Here is a 23783-nt window from a genome sequence, read left to right on the forward strand (position 1 = left end):
TTAGAAGGGGTAAGAGCTTGGAGGCACAAAGCAAGAGAAATATCGTGTAGAAAAGCATGGATGAATGAGTGCTTACATGAAAATTTTTCTAGTTTAGACCTAATTCAACAAAATTATTTAGGTGCTAAAGTGTTTTTTGTTTGTTTTTAATCAGGATTTACATGCTTAAAGACCTTTGGAGGCATGTATAGTAAAAACGCTTAAGATTTAATTGACATGAGTTAAATGCAAAAAAACACAACACCTACCAAAAATCTTTAATTCTATGAATATGCAGAGGTGGCCCTGAATTTTGTATCTAGCTAGGAAAGATCTAACATGCAATCCAAATCTACTTTTGGATCTACTTGTCTGAATCTGTGTATTCATTGAACTGGTGATTAACAAAAATGACATAAAATGGTTTAATTCAGAAACCTGACAGTATTGATGTATAATCCCTAAGGTTGTGGGGTTTATTTTCTATTTTTAAGTTATTCTTGCTTGTCTTATTTGGAGAAATGACTTCTTGCCATGATGCATGTCATTTACATGTAAACTGCTGGCAAATGGTAGTATCTCTTTTTTTTTTTTCTTGTTCTAATCAGGCCCAGCTTCTACATGCCCTATTTTGTTGTGCTGAATGCTAGCAAATGCTAGCATTTTAAAGTCATTGATTTGCTGTTTTTAATGTAGTTTCTTCTTTATTTCTTCAGAAAACCAAGATGGACTGCGTCAAGTAGTACATGAACGCTTGGGAGAGTTGCTGCGTGTTTTAAAAGCAGTGATAAATAAACATCAGACCCTAAACTCAGTTGATATTCTTAGCGCTGCAGGCACAGTTATTGCAAAAGTAAAAGGTAAGGAAATTTTTATTTTCAAACTTGGGAAAATTTTAGTGAGTCACTTGACTAGCTGTGTCTTGGAGTTGTAGGGGGGGATTCCATTTATACAGAAGAAGTAAGTTTTTTAATAGTGCAATAGTGCAACATAACTTTTCAAAGTGAAATTTAATATTGAAAAGCTTACGTTGCTGTAACAAAATCCTGTTTATAAGAAGCTAGCTGCAAAACCACACTGAATTCTATAAACACAAGCTTTTGATCTAGATCTTTACCTGTCTATCTCAGGATAATATTATATGTGGGTTTATCCACATAGAGATTGTCTTTTTTTTTGTCTTTGCTTAGTTCTGTGAATTTGGAGGGATGGTGTTAAATTTATATAAAGTGAAGAAATATTCAAGTGAGCAATCAAAATCTGAGTAGTCTTAATGCTTTTTTATAGATTCCTTCAAATAGATCATAAGCATGGTTAAGGTATAAACAAAAAAAGGGCTTGAGGGCATATATGTAAGTATTTTCTGTTGCTGGCCTTTACAGTTGCAGGTTTTTGCGTGTCAGACAAATACAAATGGTGAAGCATACAGTTATTCCAGCCCAATAAATGATAGCTGTTTCTTTTTGTGTGGCCTTTGACTGCAGCTCTTGCTTTTCTGGAGTAAGGCCAGCATATTCTTGTGGAACAAATGATTTCTTCCATGTGGCATGGGTAATGCTTTGAGAAGGGTTAAATGTACACACCTTTTGCCTGTCTTAAATTGTGTGGAATATCCTTTGTAAGAGAAACCTAGTTTAGGTTATCTCCTTGTTCTAGGTTTCTTCTCATTTCCTAGTTGCTTTAGCGTGCCCGAATACACTGCCAATTCAGTGTATGGAGAACACAACTCTACACCCACCTTAGACAAGCTGTTTTCAAGCTTAACTTCTGTGTCTTCTACTACTCTCTAATTTCATTGAACACAGGGCATGTTCAGCTGTTTTATATTATGTTGGGAAACTTTGAGTAGAACTGACTCAAGGGGGAACAGTTTTGAGCTCGAGGGGGAATGGTTTTAAGCTCAAGGAGGGAAGGTTTAGATTGGATATCAGGGGAAGCTCTACAAAGTACGAGTGGTGAGATGCTGGAACAGGCTGCCCACAGAGGTTGTGGATGCTCCATCCCTTGAGGTGTTCAGGGCCAGGTTGGATGGGGTCCTGGGCTACCTGGTCTTGTACCAATTCTGGAGGTTGGTGGCCCTGCCTGTGGCAGAGGGGTTGGAACTTCATGATCCTTGGAGTCGCTTCCAACCTACCCCATTCTATGATTCTGTGGTACACGTATATCAACTTTTGCACTGATATTGATCCTTTCTGAACTACTTGTTTTGTCTAGATTGTTACTGATAGCAGTGCCCCAAACTGAGCACTGCCTATGCTGCTCATAATTACTGTTGATGAATAAAGCAGTAGGATTACTTTCCTTGTCTCGTGTAGTAATATGGTTGACAGATCTCATAATTTTGTCCTTTTTAATTACATCATTTTTTGTCAATTTTTATATTTAAGTCTGCTTTTAGCGCTAGGCCACTTTCTGTAGTTCTACAGAACAATTTATTGAGATCTTAAGTATTTTTCTCCAATACCCTTTGCTTTCTGAAGTGGAGAATTAATTTTCTGAATTACATAATAATGAGTTCTGGATGTAAGATATGTAAGATGTTTTGAATTCTAATCAATTTCTTCAGCCTATTTGCAGCCTTCTGAACCTGGCATCGTACATGATTCTTCTCTCATTCTTGTGCACTCTGTTCCATCATTGAATTTCAATAACATTGGTCCTTGCTTAGCTGTATTGGTGCTGCTTATGTGCAGCACCAATCTATTTCTTCCTGGTTTGATGAATGGCTGCCCTGAATAGTTATTTTATGATTCAATCTTTTCTCTGGATAATGAGTAGAAAAAATAACTTACGCTAAGCTACTTTTTGGCAACACATATACTTAAAAAACACTTCTCATGCTAATAAGGTTCTGCGCTTCAAATAAAGAAATAGCTACAAACATTTATTTTGTGTTATTGAGTTCACTTACTGTTAATATGTTGAGTTTGTCAGGAGCTATAGTCATGGAGAACTGCATGATTTCCTAGGTGGAAAGAAAAACTACTGTTAGAAAAATAAGGGAGCATGGTTTTAAACTGAGACGGGATGTTTAGGTTAGATATTAGGAAGAAGTTTTTCACACAGAGGGTATGGTGACACACTGGAACAGGTTGCCCAAGGATGTTGTGGATGCCCCATCCCTGGAGGCATTCAAGGCCAGGCTGCAGCTCACTTGGGCTTTCTTAAATATGAATATCTTGTATGATGACAAGCCTCAGAGAGAAAAAAAGCATGGTAGGAGATGTTTTTGCTACAGTTGGTCTTTGTCCTTGAGTTGAAATTGAGTGCAAGTTTTGACTTGTTTTCCCCTTGTTTATATTACTTCTTTGAATAATTTTTCATAGGCAGTGGTTTGACACTGAAAACCTAATTTTGAGATACCTCCTAAGTGATTGCATGGTGCACAGTGCTAATCTGACACAAATGTGTACTTTCACTTAGACTAAATAAATAAGTATATGGTGTTATCTGATGAAATAATACACTGTGATATGAAATTACTATTAGTAGAATTCTAAGTAGTTTCTCATGGAGTTATTCACCTGTTTTATAAGCAGTGTACATTCAATTGGCCTAGAATTTAGAGGCTGACTTAAATGGTCTGATTATTCTTTGGCTAAAGCAGACATAAACTTACTCTGTGGTGAATTCTTCTGGTTCAGTGCTGTGTGACCTGGCACTGTGGAATTCCTGAGTTAATTGTCAAGGAAACAGCTTCAGGGAAAACCGAAGTCCATGGTTTCAATCAGTCCTGCCTCTGTATTCGTAGCCTTTGATACAGATTGTATTTATATAAATATATAAATCCTCACATCTAGTGGTAGAAATGGAGAGTTACATGGCTTCAGCTCTATCATTTACTTCTATCTTTTCTGAGAACAGCAAAAATTGCTGTATGAAAAAGGACTACCTCCCTCATAGCATCATCTGTAGCAAGTAACAAGTAAATGTAAGTTTGTCTTCAGCACCTGTTTGGTTTTTGCAGCTGTTTTTTGCAAGTGTTGTATTACTTTACTTTTGTATTCAAAATGAGGTACACTATTGCTGGAACTGAGGAAGTAAAATACAGCATGTTGTGGTGAGTAGTGATTGTATCAGACCTCGTGTTTGCTTACAGTGGCCTGTCAGTAACACACAAGTTCACAGATTTTTCAGCTATGGTTATTTCACTAGAAGTAATGTTCCTTTTGAATAAACAGGAAGTTACAAGAATGTGAGACTCAGTTGGTTAGAAGTAGTATCCTTTTTCCTGTGTCTTCTCAGGCTGTGTTAATGTGGCATTATGAAATAAGTTCATCTGGATAATCTGCTTCTTGTTACTGGAGGACAGAACTATAAAAAGATGTGGAAGCACTCTGGAGTCAGATTTATGACTAGGAAGTTAAACCTGCAGTGGAAAATCTCTGATGTTTATTTAAGGGACTATGAAATAGCAATGGCCTGGAATTTACACAGATTTTTTTCCATTTTCAGAAATAGAAACATGATTGTTTTAGATTCTAGAAACTTGTCTGAGAACCTCTGCAAGATGCCAGGTTTTCAAATCTAGTTTGTGTTTGGAGCTTCATCTAGGGCCAACTGATGATTTTAGCAAATAACTGCCTTCGCTCTGAATGAGTACCTTTAGAAACAGTGACTGTGAGAAGACTTGAGGATCTGGCTTGTGATGCATTCTCTTAAGTCTGACAGGTTGCACTATGATCTAGATGTAGTGTCCTGTGCAGACATACCACCCCCCTTTAAACTATTGTAAGTGGGAATGTTTCGAGTATTAGTAAGTATTAGAATTCTTGTGCTACTTCATTTGAAGCTGTCTCAGTCACATCTCAGGTGCTCCACTGGGAATGGCATGAATGTGCTGGAGTTGCAGGATTCTGCTTTGATTCATTATGTTTGCAGTTCTGTTCTTTTGCTATCTAATGTTTTTTCTTTTAGATTGAAGGAAAAACCAGCTATAGCTTGTTACCTTAATCTTGATACAGAGATTGAAGTTTGGCAGAACAAGTAATGTTATATATGACTATTTTAAACTGAGCTTGTAGGAAAATATGGAGGGAGAAAAAGCCACTTGATTTCTCTGACTATACCTTTAACTGAATATAATAATAGAGTTGGATGGGACTTGCAAAGATCAGTCCAACTGTCTGATCACTAATAAAAAGGCTAATAAAAAGTTAATGCATGTTATTGAGGGCATTATACAAATGCTTCTTGAATACTGGCAGGCATGGGGCAGCCCATCAACCACTCCCTAGGAAGCTTGTTCCAGTTAGTACCATTTTCCAGTTCAGTATTGTCAGTGAACTTGCTAAGGACACATTCAACTGCTGTATCCAGGCTACTGATTAAAAACATTGAACAGAACTGGCCTGTTCAACAAGAATTGAGCCATGGGGAGCACAACTAGAGACCTGCCAGCAGCCAGAGGTAGCCCTGTATCAAAGGGCTTACTAAAATCCAGAAAGATCACATCCTCTGCCTTCTCTTCATTCACTAAGTAACCTTGCTGTAGTAGAATATCAAATCACTAAGACAGGATTTATCTTTCCTCAGTCCATGTTTACTATGCCTGATAATACCTTAGTTATTTAAATGCCTTTCAATAGCACCCAGAGTAATCTCTCTAACTTCTCAAGGACAGAGGTTAGGCTAACAAGTCTGTGGTTTCCCGAGTCTTCTCCTGTGCTCTTCTTGTAGAGATTGGTATAGCACTGGCTGACTTCCAGTCAGCAGGGTGCACTCCACGCTCTCAAGATCTGTGGTAAATTGTTGAGATGGGTTCTGTTTTATAATGTCTGCTAACTCTCTCAGTACTCTGGGGTGAATCCTGCCAGGTGCTGTAAACTTGTAGCTAATACAGATTGGACATGACTTGATTCACTATGTCTCCCTGCTTGGACTGTACTCCTCATCCATGCTTGCTTGTGTGTTTTCTGAAGAGTGTCTTTTTATGTGACGTCTCAGTCTGGAAGAACGGAGACTCGCAGAAGCTTCTTACTTGGAACCTGTTCAGACTCCTGTTTCTGGAAGTTACTTTCCAGTCTGGCACACAGTCATACTCATAGTTATTTTCCCACTTGGTATCCTTAAATAGTTGAGGCCACAAGCAACACAAAGTGTATGGTTCTCATGATCACATGCTGAATTCAAGGCTGCAATGTTCCTTTGCTCTAAGTTCCACCTTTTGACTTAGTTGAATCACTAGAATAGAAAAAGATTTCTAGTAAGGCTGAAAATTGTGCTTTTTAGAAATTCCTGCTGATGTTTTTCTTATATCAGTTCTGCATCTGCTATATACTTACAGTAAGGTGAGATAATTTCAATTTGGTTTATCTGTGGTGTAAATTCAAGACAAAGTTCATTATGGTGTGAGTAGGAAATAGTTCCTAAAACTTATGTTATAGTGAGCTAGTGGAGAGGTTGCCAGTCCTGGTTGTAAGTACAGGTTAGTGGAATTGTATGGCCCATAGCCATAGGACTGGGGTGCTTGGACAGCCTGCTGTTGCACCATTCTTGTGAGATCCCAGGAATCCTATTTTCCTTTTTCCAGTTGGCGTTTTATTGCTCTTTACTCCTGATTTTTATTTATGTGTTTTTAAGGTTGTTTTTAAAGTACAGAATAATAACAAGTATTAAAATACTTGCCATTTTGGAGGACATTTGGTGTTTTTTTTCCTGGTTTTAGTTGTTTTTATTTGAGTGGTGTGTGGTTTTTGAAACAGTTCTGGCGGGTTCTTGAAAGTGCTTGGGAGTTTAAGGAAAGAAAAACAGGTTGCATAGATGGTCAGATCCAACAAGTCAGCTTATTGGCTTTGTGCTTAAAAGGCAGCTAGTGAAGTATGGATTGAAGTCATATTCCTGTCGGGGGAAGTGGATGGTGGTAGTGGCACCCCATCAGCCTGTCAGATGTGAGAAAACCAACCAGCAGAGAGCAAGTTATGCACTCTGTACTTGAGGTGTCCCGGCTGTGCTCGCCTCTGGCAGGGAAGTGGTGCTGCTTGCAGACGTGCACGAATCTCTGGGGAGGGGGAGGAAGCGAGGGAGCTCTTGGTGGCTCTGTGTCCCCTGGGCCCTTGGGCTGTGTCATTCTTAGATTAGCAGGAGACAGGAGGGCGCTGTACACTGTGGTCACAGAAAGTTCTCTAAGAGTTGTCTTTTAAAGGCCCTGGCTGCGCTTTAGTCTTGATGCTCAGCAGTGTCTTTGCTGAGTCTCCAAAGCTTTGTGCAGGTGTCCTTGGGCACTGTGCCATCTCCTGGGATTGCAGCTTCCTGAAGTGGTGACTGCTGGTTCTACAGCCCATTCTGTGACTGATTCTGAAAGCTTTGATGGTGTGACCCGCAAGTTAAAACTCAGCCGTATTGGACAGCATTCTGATGAGGATACCTCAGTCTGAACATGATTTTGCTAGTACTGCAAATACAGATCCACTTTAATGCAAGCCAGGTTTGCATTTCAGGTACTGGCTTCCAGTTCTTAATGTATTGCTACCCAGTAATTTTTCTAAGCTCATCATGTGCCACCTGAAGTCTTTAAAGTGTTGCTATGTTGCATACCCGCTTTGAAATGCGTAGAACTATAGATAGATAGCTGTCATTTCCAGACATGGAAGTATTACTATAGTTCATTGTTGTCAGTAGCTATTGTGTGCAGTCAGGATGTCCTGGGGAAAGAGCGTGCTTGGTTTAAAGTTGATGTTAAGTACATCAGCATTCCAGCGGTTATAAGCAAGAAGAAAGCTGTTTGTATTCAATTGAATTGAAGATTGGGCTAATTTTTTGGAGGGGGAGGGGAGATCTGGTGATCCTGGAAAAAAAAAATACAGTTTTTTTATTTGCTTTTTGATGGACCCTGAAAAGAAAGAGTTTCTCTGGTAGACAACATGTATAGCTTAACAAAACGCTTCCTGGAACAGGAAGGCAGAGTGAAACAGGCGGCATTTCTTTAGGGAGAGTTTATCTGTATTAATGTCTCCTTAGCAAAGTGAAAGAGTTGCTCTTGTCTGAAGATTCTGCAGCTAATGGATATAGGAATGTTGCAGTGGTAAGTGCTCTGAACATACAGTTGGTTTTTATCGGTTCCTTTTAATTTTGAAGCAATTCGCATGTCATGCTGGCACTCAAATGATTTTTCCAGTCATTAGTTGCTATTAATCAATAGATCTCATAATAGCAGTTGCTGCTTACTGACTTGGAATGTGAAGTTGAGGTTTATTAGCAGTGTTATCTCTGAAAAGTCGAGGCTTTGAACTAACCTGATTTTTTTTTTTTTTTTTAAACCACTGGTATTTACAAAGTTGTCCAGAAATTGTTCTCTATGGAGCTTTATTTAGTCTCTTTTTGAACAAATTTCCAGGGACTTCTATGTAATCACAAAACGTAGCAGAGCAGTGAGGAGATGGGAGAAGCTTTAATGTAGCTGTGAACTGTGGCTATGAAGACTGTTAACATTTTTGTAATGTGTTTTGTATTGCTGTAGGCTTGTTACAACACATTTTTCCAGATCTGCAAGTAATTGTGGAAATAGCCCAAAAGACAAATACGTATTTTCTGTAATTGTACTGAAATGGTTGTTATAAAGTTGTTCGGGCCTGTTGGCATACTGTATAAAAAGAAACGGATTCAATTCTGTTAATTTACTGGTTAAAAACTTTTCCTTTCACAAAGGAAATCTAATGGGGGAGCAGATTGCTGTGCATTCTTTGTTACCCATTAGTGTTTAGGCACCTGGCAGGAAGCTTGAATGCTCTTTAAGATTAAAGTCTATTAATTAAATTTGTTGAGAAAATGTCTGTAGAATGGCCAACGTTTAAAAGTGAATTAATTTTTCCTACTTCTAGAAGTCATTATAATCCATTATTTACACAGTAGTACTTGAAATGTAGGAAGGATAAATTAATAGTCACAGGTCTTGGAAGGAGGAATGAATAAAATTAAAAGTGATGAAAAGCTTTATGTGCCAACATAATATCTCTGAAAAATATGATAATAATTACTGTACTTTAAGAATACAGAATGAAATTAAGCTTTTGAACATAACTGCTAATGTAGAATTTTGTCCCAAAGTAAAACAGTTCCATCTAGAGGACTCTGCTTTTGCTCGAAGGGGCATGCTTGCTTTTGTACTTCTGTACAAAAATTCCTGTGGCCAATGATTTAGAAATTGAGTTGGAAGCTAGATAAAAACATGGTTTTTGTCTTCTGCGTTCTTCCTTCTTCCCCTTGTCTGGCAGTTAACAGAAAGTCTGAATGAATCACTCTTCTAATCTCCATATTACTCCAGTTGGTTATGGAAGCCTGTTACGGGGTTACTTTTAATTGTCTGAATACTGTTCTTGGTCACCAGTTCAAGTCATTTAGTTTGTACAAAAATCTTCCCATTCCTATTTAGAAACAATGATAGCTCTGCCTTCTTTCTTCTCACTTTTAGCAGCCTCAGGGGGTTTTGCCAGATGATGAAGCAGCAGTTGAAGTGTTTTGCAAAGGACATTCCTTTTGGTAGCTTTTTGTTTATCGATACTCAAGTCAGAAATCCTGTGTTCTGGGCATGCACAGGACTGCATACAGACTGGGAAGGGGACTTTCAAACTATTGCTCCTGTTCTGAAATTTCTACCCAGAAAAGGAGACAAGCAATTGCTCAAATATTTTTGCCTTTTTTTTGCGAGTTGTTCTATGGTGTTACTGCTGCATTTGATGCTTGATAGTAAATGTTTTTCTCTTCTCCTGATGTTGCCATCATGTTTTCACAAAAAGCTGCTGCTTAAGTGGGGAGATGCAGGATGTGAGAAAGTAATCTGTTTGCATTATAGAAATTGTGTTTGTTTCACAAATGCCATGTGGCTGATGTTTGTGTTTGTTTCTTTCCTGTAGCGTTCAAGATTTTTTTTTCTGAATAATCTTTAAAAATACATTAAAAATACAATATTGCCTGTTCTATTACTTAGTGTATGACTTTGTCGTCAGGCACGGTGAACTTGCTTGACTCCACCTCTCACCCTTTGGTTTTGATTTTTTTCCTTAGCGGTGAACTTCAAAGAAGTTAATGAAGAAAACAAAAGAGAACTCTTCAGTGAAGTATTTTCTTCCATTGAAACCTTGGCATTCACATTTGGAAACGTGTAAGTTGGAATTCAGGAGATTTAAGAGCTCAGTGGAGCTGAATCAAATTAAGACTAAACAACAAACCCTTTTATTTTCTTTTAGACAAATATTGCCTGATACATTAACTTATATTAACCTTATCTATAATATTTCTACTGCTCTGCCATGGTGTTAGGAGAAGGAAAGCAATGATGGTATGAAATTGCAAGGAGTTCAAAACTACTTCCAAAAATGTTTTTGCAAAACTTTGAAAGAATATTAGAGACTATCTGAATTTTTGTTCTCACTGATCTGAAATTAGGGTAAGTAATGAAGTAACAGTTCTTTGTCTTTCTGGTAGTATTTCAGACTTCCTTATGGGAGATGTAGACAATGGCTCGTCGCTGGGACTTCCTGTATCTCGGAGAAGTCGGGTAGGCTAACCACACTCTATTGGAGTATGAAATCATATCTTTTAAAGGAAACCTTCATTTTCACTGAAACTGTGTGCTGTATGGCTGGGACATTTTGAGTCCTCTGAATGTTAAAATTAAACCAAGCGAAGGGGACGAAGTCCTCAGAATTTCAGGTACACAAATATATTCTAAGTTCTAAATGTTGATGATGATTCAGCTGGACTAGCATTCAAATATTAGAATTAAAGAATTAACAACCCCGCTTGTAAGCGTATTTGAGATTTTTAAGAACAAAATACTTTACACGGTATACTTAAATAAATAAATGATTTGCATGCAGGAGTAGTTGAATTATATATATCTGATCTAGAAGTTAAACTGGGGTTTGATGACCTCTTTTTGGCTATTAAAGACCTTACATTCCTTACAAAGTAACTTATTATTCTTCCAGAGCCCAGACCCTACCATAGCTGTTTCGGCAGTTCACTAGGAAAGCTAAACATAGTAGTGTCAGCTTACAGGTAGCCAAATGAAAACATTAGGGTTTTGAACTGCCTTGTAAACAAACACTCAAAGTAAGATTAAAAAATAAATAAATAAAATTATATTCAGAATTTTTGCTAATCTAGAATCAGATTTTCAGGTAAATAATTCAAATTACCTTAGAATGAAAGTATATTAATAATTGGTGCATATGATAAATGAAGCTGTAGCAAGGTGAAAAATCATAGATTGTTGTCTTAGAAAGATTTTACTGAAAACAGTAAGAAGACTTACCATTCCTTCGTGCAACTTGATCACAGCAACACAGTGCAGTTGACAGTTGAGAAACAGACATTTAGATTTTCACTGTGGTTGATAATGCATGAGAGAAAGATGGATGATCACAAAATGTTTTCTAACACTGTAGTTGCTATTTGTCTGTCTTAAATTCATCTTTCCTAAGGGCATAGAGAGGAAAGGAGACTACTGAGAAAACTGGTTACTGCAGGCATACTAAGGGGATTGGCTGCTGATGCAAAACATGAGATAAAATAGTATACAAGCCTGCAACTCAAGTAACTTTGTACTTGTTCAAAATGTTTCATTTATGATCAGTTCATTTGAAGAAGGAAGGTGATGAATTTGGTTTCTTTTTAATCTTGTAAAGGCTTTGTACTGCAAAAATGCATACCCAAGGAATAAGATGTTTATGATTCTAAATGTGGAGGTAAGGGAAAATCAAGTGGAAGTTAGTATACAGTTAGAATCAAGAAGCAATTTGAGTCTAGGTGCTCCAGAAGCCACCAGCTTATATTTAAGGGCCCCATTTTGTAGTGTTGTTTGCTTTTCCTAATGTGCAAGGGAACAGTTTTAAGTTTTGGAGCAGGTAGGATAACATGGTTCAATTTCTGGAAAATCTGTCCTGTTAAAACTACGTTGCATTCAGATGAATAAATGCATATTTAACACATGAAACATTTCATTTGGGTTTGCTATTCAGAGAGCAATTTGGAGGCCAACTAGTAGTTGAATTAAGAGGAGTTAAATGCAAAATATATAAGTAGCTATATTAACTGTGCATTTTTGTAGAGGTATACGTTCAGTAGTTGAACATAGGAGCTAGCTGTACCTTAAAAAAAATTAGAGCATAGCATTCTGGTAGAATTTAACATGTAAATAGCTTGAGGGTTAATTAAGGACGAAGATTTTAATTGCCTCTTCAATTAGAGACCTCCTAACAAGACTGTGTGCCTGAATTGCTGGAAATAAGTGAACAGTTCTCAAGACTAAAATGATTTTAGTCTACAGAGGGAGAAGTAATTTTTTAGGACCAGAACTTCTAAGTACCTATTGAGTTGATATAATTTATTGTTTTATTTTCTCGTTTATTCTTTCCTAACAAGTGTATCTCACTTCAAAAGCTACTTCAAGGTGGTACTGCTTGACACCAAAATAAAAACTAGATCTGTGGAATGTTCACGTTTTCTGTGTAATGGAATATTGGTGCATTCAAAGCTGTATATTAACAAAACAAAAAATCAGAATTTAGGGATGGATTTTCTACCTATTCTTAAGAATGTCATTCCATTTCACTAAAATTCTACAATTAGACAGCAACTATTGAAGTCTTCCACTTCTTTAGGAATTTGGCTGTTCTTTACCCTGTTGTTAGATGGAATTTAGTGCAACTGGTGTATACCTGGCATGTTCAGATATGAAAAAACTATTTTTGCTGTGAAGCAAACAGTGATTGTCCAGGGACTTTTCTCATTTATGGTGAGTTCCTATTTACATTTAAATAAAAAGACAAAAACAAAAAACGCTACTTGCACCATTACTACCATTCTCCATTTTAATTTTGTCTGAAAATAAAAACAACACCAAGATCTAAAATGGAAGCACTCTGTTCTTCTAAAACTTAAGACTACTTTGCGGATATTTCTTTGCCTTTATCTTCTGCCTCCTCTCTGCTTCTGAGTTTCCCAGAGTAGTTCATTTAAAATGATGCAGGCCTTTAAAATACATAAATATTTAAATGCCAGTGGGAGGTTTTCAGTACGTAGACTTCTTCATTCACTTTCACTTACTCAGTGGACCGCTTTAAAGCACAGCCCTACAAATAATTCTACTTGCACAAATAAAGGGGTGGCAAAATGTTGCATCTGGACAAAGGTAGGGATAAAATCTTACACTAAGGTAAATTCCATTTCCTTATTGGATTAAATTCTTAAGTTGTACTGATTATTAGTGCTTCATCAGAAAGCGTTACTAGTCAGCTGTCATACCTACAGTGCACACCTGCAAGTAATTCAGGAAAAATCATAGCTTTATTCCCCTAAGGAAGAAATCCAGGATTCTAAGGGGTTGTAGAATGGTCTGTTACATGTATATTACAGTAGGTCTGTGTAAAACGCTTTCAGAAATATAGGTAGGGAATCACAGAACGTTCCATGTTGGGAGAGACCCACAAGGACCACTGAGTTCAACTCCTGGATTTACGCAGGACCAGACAGAAATCAAACCCTATATGTGAGACTGTAGTCCAAATGCTCCTTGAACTCTGACAGTTTTTGAGTCATGCCCACCCCCCTCCAGTGCAGACCCTTTCCCTGACTCCCAGCTGCCTCTCTTCTGACACAGTTCCATGCTGTTCCTTCGGGCCCTGTTGCTGTCACAGAAAGCAGAGCTCAATGCTGCCTCTCTGCTTCCCGTGAGGAGCTGAAGCTGCTCTGCTCTGGGCTGAGCACTCAGAGATCTCAGCCATTCTTCTACACCTCCTGCCATCTTCGTAGCACTCCTTTGGATGTTCTCTAATAGTTCTGTGTCCTCCTCATTTTGTGGCACCCAAAGCTGCATGCAAAAGTCCAATAAAAGCTACTGATCCCTTAAATATTAACCCAATGCGTTAAATCATTTTTTTTCATTACAACCTTTCAAGTCAGTTGGTTAAAAGATATGTCATGATATTCTGCTATTTGTAATGTCTCTCTTAACAGCTGTGGGAGCTTAAATGGAAGCCTATATTAGATGAGAGGAAATTACAGGAATTTCTTGCTTGATTTGCAACAAAAAATAACATGGGGGAGGGGCAAAGGGCAGGTGATGTCATTGAATTTGTTAACCCATTAGTTCTAGCAAGACCTGTTCTGCTTTTCTTCTCTAATTTGATCTTTTTATTTCTTGTACACCAGTCTTTTGAGAATCTCTCTGTGGAATCTGGGGGTTCACTGCATGAAAGGGATGATATTCAAGGTGGGTCATTCCTTTAATGCTTAATGAAAACAGATAGAGAATTGTGTTTATCTTGGTCACTTTGCTCACTTTGCTTGTAACATCTTTAATTCCAGAGAACTTTACCATAAAAAAATTACTATTGCAGAGGTTTTATACTTCTGTGAATAACCACTTGGAGATGTTTTTTTGGGAGAAATAAAGAAAACAAGACCCAAAGCACTTCTGTATGTCATTGTACAGCCGATGTTTTGTTTGGTCACTTCCTTAAAGAAAGTTATGCTGACCATGTGACTAGTAAAGATAGAATACTATGACCCTTTAATTTGTTCTAAAACCTCTGTCAGTCCTGTTTAGAGTCAACTAGCATTAAAGAACAACTTGGGATGAGAGCTGCTTAAGTATTCACAGTTGGCTAATACTGGCTTTGCACTCAGTGTGTGGTCATGTCTAAAATTCACTCCTTTATGTTTGATGCTTTATTTTCAGGACATCTTCGAGCAGAGGAGGTGGACAGCATGCTCCTAAGGAATGACAGTGGAATTGAATCAGCTCTGTCGTACGCTAAAGCGTGGTCAAAATATACCAAGGATGTAGTCGCATGGGTAGAAAAAAAGCTTAGCTTGGGTGAGTGGCTCTTTTTGGTATTTAATCAGCTTTGTCGTGATGGAATTAAATCTGTTGTCAGGCCCCTGTGCTGCAGACTGTCAATAATGTGATTTCTAAATTAGAAGCTATTCCACTGAAATGGACAGAACTATTATCCATTTCCTATAATTAAAGGCCTATAACAAAGTGAAGGTGGTCCTAGCCTATCTCTTGGAGGAAGAATGTAAAAAGCGTTTAACGTGTGGTATAATTGTTACAGTGAACAGTTAATTGCGTGATTATGTTGTTTTTTAACAGAAGTGGAGTGTGCTAAAAACTTAGCAAAAATGGCTGAAACCGCTAAAGCTGTAGTTGGACCCCAGGTGAGTAAGAGGCTTTCCTCAAAAGACAAGATTTTGGGACATTGAGGAATAGTTTGCTTTTTGTTTGATACAGAATTGATTTATAATGCAAGTCACTGTAAAAGATCTCTTGTATTTTTTCTTCTCATCCTCTATGAAAATTTGGATAGATGTTTTTTTTCTTCCTCTAATGTCTTCTATGCTTTGTAGTTTGGACTTGTAGACTTTGAGTTTTCCTAGTAAAATGAAATGTAAGTGAGAAATCAGTCGCTTTCAATATTCATATCTAAATGACCTCCACACACACATTAATACTTCATTAAGCGCAATAGGAAGTCTAGTTCAATTATACTGACATTTATGATGCCAGCATACCTCTGCATTACCTAGAATACTAATGTTTTTTCTCTCTGTCATTTTAGGATTATATGCCATTCCAATCAATATTTCTTAATGCTTTTCAAAATGATATTGAGAACAATCAACTTCGGCAACAAACAGCTGCTGCTCTCCAGTCTAACAAATTTGTGCAGGTAAGGCTACAGAAAATGACAAAGTTATTTTTTAGATTTTTAAGAAGTTCTGTAACAGTACATTATTTGAAAGAACAAATTTTCTACTTCTAAGTCTTTTACATACTCTATTAATGTTTCCTATTTAGCCTCTTCTGGGAAGGAAAAATGAGTTGGATAGACAAAGGAAAGAAATTAAGGAGCTTTGGCAGCGTGAACAGAAAAAAATGGTTGGTATTTTTCATATCTTACAGTGTTAAATCTCAAATTCTTCAGAAGGTCAATGCTTTCAAGCTAGGCTGTCTCATGTTACGTGCTTCAATTCACATGTAGAATCTGTAGGGTTTAGTTGATGTAGAACGTTACTACCAATTTCACAGCATATTCCTATTTGTAAGAGGTTATTTTTCTATGACTTTGTTTAAACTACAAAGTACAGATCTGTGCATAACATCTTCTTAAAACATCACATTAAATAACCAAGAAAAATTTTAATCATTCTTTTGCTCTTTTTTTTTTTTTTTTTTTTGCGGCAATCCTGCAGCAAGAGCTGGAAGCTTCTCTAAGAAAAGCAAAGTTGCTATATACACAGCGTCAAGATGAGTATGAAAAGGCCAAATCCTGTACTGCTCGTGCTGAAGAGGAACATGTTAGTTCAAGTGGAAGCTTTGCAAAAGATGTCAGCAAGCAGCTGGAAAAAAAACGAAGGCTAGAAGAGGAGGCTCTTCAAAAAGTACAAATTTTTGTTATTTACTGGTTTTGCTCATGCTTTCCCACTGAGATCATCTGAGCAAGTGTTCTGTTCATAATTCTTCACTTTAATCATGCTACATTCATTCGGGCTTTTATCCTAAATGGGAATCTCCCATTACAGGCTCTGCTTTGTGTGTGTGCTTACAGTTTTTCTCGCTTCTAGTAGCAAGTAGTCCATCAACCTTTTTTACTTGTGTTTTGTCTAGGCTGAAGAGGCCAATGAATACTATAAAGCAAGCATGGCAGAAGTCGAAGAAAAAAGAAGTGATTTGGAAAGCTTTAAAAGTGATGTTTTAACGCAGCTTCGTGAACTTATTTACCAGTGTGATCTAACTCTTAAAGCTGTAAGTATGCTTTTTAAAATACTATTGGCAGTAAGGCAACTTAGCCTAATTTTTAAGTAGAAGTATGTAAAGATTCTTAAGGGTGAAAGAAAACTGCCATACCACTGACATCCACCTTTGGTGTCATGGATAAACATAATGAGATAGAGACATTACTTTCAGAGCAGCCCTTATAACATTCCCTCCAGAGGGTGAAAATTGCCTTTTTGGTAGCAACAAACCATGCTGTTTATCCTATTCAATCCAAAGTAGGAAACCATTGGAACTCTTTGCTACTTGGTGTGTTTGTTAAGCCAGAGAAGAAAAGAGAAATACTGCCTCATAAAAGCATCTGCAGTAGACATCCAGGAATCCTGCACAAAATCCACTCCTACAAGTTTTACTATTTCCTAGAAAATTCTAGTAGTTTTCTTTAAATTGTCTTGATACTAATTTGAGAAATACCTAGTGAGTGATATACAAATACTGGAATATTTCTTGTCCTAACAGGTAACAGTTAACCTGTTCCAGCTGCAGCATGCACAGGTTGTATCACTTCCAGTGAACTGCCAGTCGCTCTGTGAGAGTGCCAAACTTTATGACCCTGGTCAGCAGTATTCAGAGTTTGTGAAAAGTTTGCCAAAGGAAGGTGTTCGTATTGAACCAGGTTCTTTTGAAACCCAGAGCTCCCAGATTGATGGGTGAGTCTCATAATGGTGATATTTGTTTGCTTTAGAATTAAATGCAAGGCATAGGTGTTTAGCAGTGAAACAGAACTTTTGGAAGAATAAAACAAATCCTGGTGTGTTATCATATTTTAAGGGTTTATTTTCTTTTACACATTTTTGGTAGTTGATTACTATGTATTATGTTGACACTGAAATCTGACTTAAATTCCAAAGCAGTGTCACTTTGCATATTAAGACTTGCAAAAACGTTAACAATTGCTGTGTAAGGACTCACTCCTTACTGCTTTAACGTAGGCACTAGTTAGCATTAAAAAAGAACAACTTCTGAACTCCGGTGTTTTCTGATGTGGCAGTAGTACTTGATATTCCGTTCTTGAAAAATCTGAGGTTGTTCTCTTCTTTTGACTGCCTTACTGCTACTGTAAATGTTTAGGTTTTGAAAATTTTGGGAAGGAAGTTGTGTTGAATTTTTGTCTCATGCAATAAAAATTTTAAATATTTTCTTCAAGCAGTGTGAAATGGTAGCTTTTATTGTTAATCTATTAAAAGTATAGCTAATAATAAAATAATAAAAACAAGAAAGATTTGTCAGTATTTGTAATGCTTTGTCTACCTTGAACTTATTGTAGAATAGTCATCCTGGCACCAAAGTGTGAGAGTATCCATTCCAATCTGTATATTTCACAGTTCTACACAGGAAAGTGTTGTATTGCTTTTCAAAAGAGAACTAAATATAAAAACGTAATACTTGAGTCAGACTTGTACAACAAAAGCCAGGAAATGCTAAGTTAAAGCAGAGATTCTTTATCCTTGTCTCTGAACTTCCTACCTTTTAAGACTGATTTAGACTGTATTCATAAACTTTAACCTGGGGGATTTAACTATGCATTTCCCCAAGAAAGCGTTAAGTATGAAATCTCAGACTTTTTATACTCTTCTAGCTCTTACTGCATAAGAATCATACAAGATTTTTTCTCCTCTTCTCACCCCTCCCTTTGTTTTCTTTGACATGGCCTTGTGATTCTTTGGGAACTTGAAGTGATCGGTTTTATTTTTTAGGCCTACATTTATTTAAGTGACAGTAGACTGGGCAAATGCACATTTTAATGTTTTTCAGTCTATTTCCTTCTGCTGGATAGGGTAGAATTCATTAAGCAATAGTACTTGGCTAGCAGGCCTTTTTGTTCACAGGGTACTTTGATTAGATTTACATTGATTTACATTGATTAGATTTAACTGTTTCCTGTCCACATCTTGAGAGCAGATTTTTACAGTGGATTTAGGTCTCTTTCAGGTTCAACATATTTGCTGTTTTTTTAATGTTTTATTTGGTGGTGTTTTTTTTTTTCTTGTTGCTCTTTTTCAGGCAGAAAAGTAGATCCTGCAGCAGTATCTGGCAAAATTTTAACCTCTATATGTTTATTTGTGAATGGTGGGTAATGGCTGGACAGAGAATCTTTCAGAGGAAAGAGTGAGAACAGGATGGAATAGCTACTATATTATTCTGGTCTTTCAACAGATTTGCTGTATTTTCAAAATCTGAAAAATAAACCATTAAGCCTTGCAGAGATCTGGAAGAGCTGATTTACATGAAAGAAAAAAATATATATACTTAAAAATAAATTGCCATACTGCTTGTTAATTTTGGCTTTACTAATGACAGGGCAAATACAAATGTTTATGAACAGCAATGAAATGAAAGATGTTTAGTGCGTTGGGATGAAAAAAAAATTCATTTAATTCTGTATTATTCATGCTTCTAATTACTTTCTTCTTTTTGAAGGGTTTTTAATAAGCAATCAGCCAACAGTATCCATATATCACACGGTAACTTATCTCAGTGTTCAGGAGACTTTCCAACCCAAATGTTAGATGATGTGGGAAGTCCAGTCTATCATCGTTCCCAAAGGATTGGCGAGAAGAGGTCTTCCAGCAGCACAGATATCCAAGGTAGTTCTATTTCAGCTGGAGTTCAGTCTTTAAATAAAAATTCCAAGAAAAACAGGTGCTTGATGACTCACCATCAGAAACAGCACCAAAGGGGATAGAGTTTGAAGCCTGAAAGCAGTTATGTTCTCAAGCATCAGAAAAAATGGAAAAGTCTGTATGCATAGCTTAGATTCTCTGACTAGAAAGGTGAGGTGTAACTCAAACAGCAGGTTCTGTTAAGCTCAGTGTATTAAATTGAGATATCTCAATAAATATCAGCAATGTGATCATATTTTTTTGTAAATATTATGTTGATTTTAGCTGCTCTGCAAAAGTATGAAGTTCTTTGAAATACATTTTTTCATACTGAGGTTTTTACAGATATAACTGTAGCAATGTTTTCCTATTTTGAATATAACTATTTTTTGTATAAGAAGATTGTCATTTTGTTCTTCACATTTGTAATTGGTGGATTTTATTTCTGAAAGTGATGCGAGGGCCACCGCCATTCAGATCTTGGTCTGTTGGAAACCAGAGTGGAGGAATGTGCAGTGATTCTGAAAGTGCAGGGGGAAGCAGTGAGTCACGATCTATGGATTCTCCATCTGCTAGCCCAGGTACAGCTACAGTTACTGCTATACTAATATTTAAATCTTCACTTTGGACTGTTTAAAATTAGTGAAGATGTTGTTATTAACTTAGCAAATGTTGGACAGAGCCCATAATGACAATGAGCAGATGGGTGGAAGTGATATTTTGAGCTTCCTGAATTTTTCTATCATCTTCTAGGGGATTTTAAAAGACGACTTCCACGAACACCTTCTACTGGTACTATGTCATCTGCAGATGATCTTGATGAAAGAGAACCACCATCTCCTTCAGACTGTGGTAATGTTGTTTCCATACCTGAATTCCCTAAAAGATGGCTGTTGTCATATAGTGTAACTCTTCTCTTTAATGAGCTTGAGAAAAGTACATTAAATGTATTGTGATTACCAGCACATTTGTTTAATCAGTGTTTGAGCTTTTAAGAAGTTTTCCAGGCAGTTAAATATATGCTTTAATTTTAAATTTTTATCTGTAAAACAAAGGATTTTTTTTTTCCCAGAGTTACTGATAGCTTGGATCTGTCATGAAAAGCACCAGTTGGTATTGTGTTTTAGAACACTTTAGGTACTGTTCTAATGTTATCATAAAGGATGGAGAATTAGTGTGTTGGTTTTTTGTGGTTCTATATGGGTTCTTCTGCGAGTGTGTATTCTTACCTTCTGTAATGTGTATTTATGAAGTGCTTCCAAAACATTACAAGCCAAACTGTAATCACCTTTCATATTCTAATAAAGGATTTTGAAATAGATAGAATGAAACCTGCATGAAAGTTGCCTGATCTGTGACATTACTCCAATTAAATATCCAAATATTTTCACATACTAACGACAGGAGAAAACTGACATACCTAAAAATGAAAAACTGTTTTATTCCACTTCTATGTAGGACAATATGATAGTTAATTTGTTATGCAGTCTGTTACAATGTTTTGCTTCCTTGTGATTCTACGGCACAGTTCTTAAAAAAAAAATTAAAAAATAATAATAAAGATTGCATATCTCGTTAATAGATATTACAGTGACTGAAACAAAATTCTTTCCAGGTTTAAATGATCTGACATCTGAAACTGCAAATTCTCCAGGACCTTTTAGAAACACTAGTATGTCCAAAGCAGCACAAACTCACAAACTACGGAAGCTGAGAGCTCCGTCTAAATGTAGAGAGTGTGACAGCTTAGTGGTATTTCATGGAGCTGAATGTGAGGAGGTAAGTTGAGAAGTATTTTAAATTGCTACTTTGAATTTATGTGAAGTTGAGAATTTTGTAAACTTTTTTTCTATGTAAAAAGTACAGACTTTGTGGGTCATAAAATTCTCATCATCAAAGATATCACTGACTAATAAGTCTTCTTGTTTGCTTATGGGGATGACAAATCTTTGTTTTTCCTCATGTGGGGTGGCAAACACCAACGATATTTCTCATGGTGTTAGATTGTGTCATACCATGTATTTTTTCTCTCCCCCGTGTAGTGTTCACTTGCATGCCATAAGAAATGTCTAGAGACGTTAGCTATTCAGTGTGGACACAAAAAACTTCATGGAAGGCTTCACTTGTTCGGAGTGGAATTTGCTCAAGCTGCTAAAAGTGTCCCTGATGGCATTCCTTTCATCATCAAGAAGTGTACATCAGAAATTGAAAGCAGAGCACTGAATGTCAAGGTATGGTCAAGCTTGTTTATAAAAACTTAACATATAAAAATACTTGGGGAAGAGGACAAGAAGAAGTCACCTTTCAAGATGATAATTCTGTACTGTTAATCTCATCTGTTATACTCTTGCTTATCAAATTAAATTTGATCTGTGCTGGTCTTTTAATTTTAGGGTATCTATCGTGTGAATGGAGCCAAATCAAGAGTTGAAAAGCTTTGTCAAGCTTTTGAAAATGGAAAGGATTTGGTTGAGCTCTCAGACCTTTATGCACATGATATTAGCAATGTTCTCAAGCTGTATCTTCGCCAGGTATGTGCTTAAGAGGTCAAATGGAAAATCAATGTAATATAGCATATTTCTTCAGTTCAAGCAGGAAAAACTCCTTTTAGCAATCCTGCAACTGAAGGCTGTATGAATGCCTTGTATATTTGCACTAGAGTTTCTTAATTTTTTTTATAGAGCATGAACCCTTAAATGGGTCTAGGAGAAGTGGAGCAAGGCTCTACCCCTTCACCTGTGCTCCCGTGGCTGAACTCATTGCTCGCCTCAGGTGATCAATCAGAGGTTCAGGCCGTGATTCAGCAGTTCCCATACAGCAAACCTTTTAGAATTTTTGGTTGCTGTTATTTGTGTTTTTCGTGTGTACACCAAAACCTCACCCTACTTTTGCTTCAAAACGCAAACAGATACTAAGATATTGCTGTTAATTTATGCTAGTGAAGATTCAGTGAAACACAATGGCCTGATGATGTCCTTATCATGGAGGGACTATACATCATCTTCTTTCAAAATGGGCATGTAAAGCTTCAGGATTAAATTTTCCATCAGTGTATACCTGATGACCAGGATGCTGCCCTGTGAGATTACTGAGTCACTCAAAAAACTTGTTGACCCTGAAAGGAACATTCCTTAGCTGCATGGTTCAGTCCCATCTCTGACAATAGTTGTTAAAAATGAGCCCTCTTGGGAGCATTCCAATCCCATGATCAGTGTTACATTAAGTACTTTTGTAAAGCTACAAAGATTAACTGGCTATTTAATAAAATCAAAAGATAGCGTATTACATACAACTTAGTGGAGTAGTTAGAGGTGTTGTGCTGTATTTTGAATATGGCTTAACTCTAAAAATAGTTAACGTTTTCTTGTCTTATTACTTCCTTTGTAGGTAATCTGTCCCTACTTTCTTTACCCAGTTTTTTTTTTATAAACTGTGGTTTGAGCTACTAAACAAAGACTAAAGATCTTCTAAAAAAGAATCTACTAGACCAGACAAAGTTGAAAAAAAAACTGGAAAGAAATAAAAGTTAAAATTCAGGCTTTAGTAGTTTCTGATATGTTTGTGTTTCTTCAGCTTCCAGAACCTTTGATTTTATTTCGGCTTTACAATGAATTCATTGGACTTGCAAAAGAAAGCCAGAGTGTCAGTGAGGAATTGGATGCTAAACAAGCTAGCCCCAAGTCAAAGAAAAGACAATCAATGTGTATTGAACTAAATAGAATCATCATTAAAATTAAAGATCTTCTGAAACAACTGCCTGTACCAAACTATAACACTCTTCAGTACCTTATTGGCCACCTTCATAGGTAAGAAAAGACTTCAACTGCTAGTTGATGCTGAAAGTTGAACTGGCAGCATAGTGTGCATTAGGTAACTCTTGTACTTTTTGAATGACAGTAGAACATGCATTATTTGTACTTGCCGCTGTTTTTTTCCTAGAAATAGTTGTGTGGTTTTGAGCGTGCTGCAGTTGCGCTCTTTGGTCATATACTACATCCTTGTGCCAAAAGAGAACGTAATGGTGCTTCAAAAATAGCATAAGTAATGTAGTTTGTCTAAGCATACTTTAAACCCAACAAACTTAAATGTAGATCTTTGAGTCATAACATCACTAGATTCTAGCCTTTGTTTCCCAATCTCCCTTCCCTTTCCTCCCACCATCCTCCTCCCAATTCCTCAAAATTCCAGATAGTCATTAGTGATGCTAAATAAAGTGTTAAAACACCACACCCTGTGTGGAAGGGGCTTAGTCTGTGTTCCTGTTAAGTGCTTTCTTCAATGATGATTCTGCCTGCTACCCATCCAAACCCACCTTAAGTTTTGTTTTTTTTTTTCTTAGCATCTTTTAGCCTCTTCAGATATAAATGAGAATTAGTGTCTAAAATATTTCTGAAGTAGTAAAACCCTCTAATTCTTGAGGT

General features: G+C 36.8%; 1 protein-coding gene across 3 annotated transcripts; it reads left to right on the plus strand.

The window, feature by feature from the left end:
* Nucleotides 1-682: 682 nt before the first annotated feature.
* Nucleotides 683-23677, plus strand: ARHGAP29 (Rho GTPase activating protein 29). 3 transcript variants are annotated; one of them, XM_010715600.3, is made up of 18 exons: nucleotides 683-839; nucleotides 9982-10078; nucleotides 10402-10474; nucleotides 14131-14191; nucleotides 14660-14797; nucleotides 15077-15141; nucleotides 15543-15653; nucleotides 15782-15862; nucleotides 16177-16365; nucleotides 16592-16729; nucleotides 17219-17409; nucleotides 19181-19347; nucleotides 19815-19943; nucleotides 20116-20214; nucleotides 20978-21141; nucleotides 21405-21593; nucleotides 21756-21893; nucleotides 22936-23674. In XM_010715600.3, exons 3-18 carry the CDS (start codon nucleotides 10418-10420, stop codon nucleotides 23170-23172), a joined length of 2154 nt encoding a protein of 717 aa, XP_010713902.1. In that variant the 5' UTR covers nucleotides 683-839; nucleotides 9982-10078; nucleotides 10402-10417; the 3' UTR covers nucleotides 23173-23674. The 3 variants fall into 3 exon arrangements, with proteins under 3 accessions (XP_010713902.1, XP_019474027.1, XP_019474026.1); XM_019618482.2 differs by lacking the exon at nucleotides 683-839 and adding an exon at nucleotides 7700-8002 and having other exon boundaries at nucleotides 20116-20211; nucleotides 22936-23677; XM_019618481.2 differs by lacking the exon at nucleotides 683-839 and adding an exon at nucleotides 7703-8002.
* Nucleotides 23678-23783: the final 106 nt, after the last annotated feature.

This window comes from Meleagris gallopavo, chromosome 10, assembly GCF_000146605.3.
Source record: "Meleagris gallopavo isolate NT-WF06-2002-E0010 breed Aviagen turkey brand Nicholas breeding stock chromosome 10, Turkey_5.1, whole genome shotgun sequence".
NCBI lineage: Eukaryota > Metazoa > Chordata > Aves > Galliformes > Phasianidae > Meleagris > Meleagris gallopavo.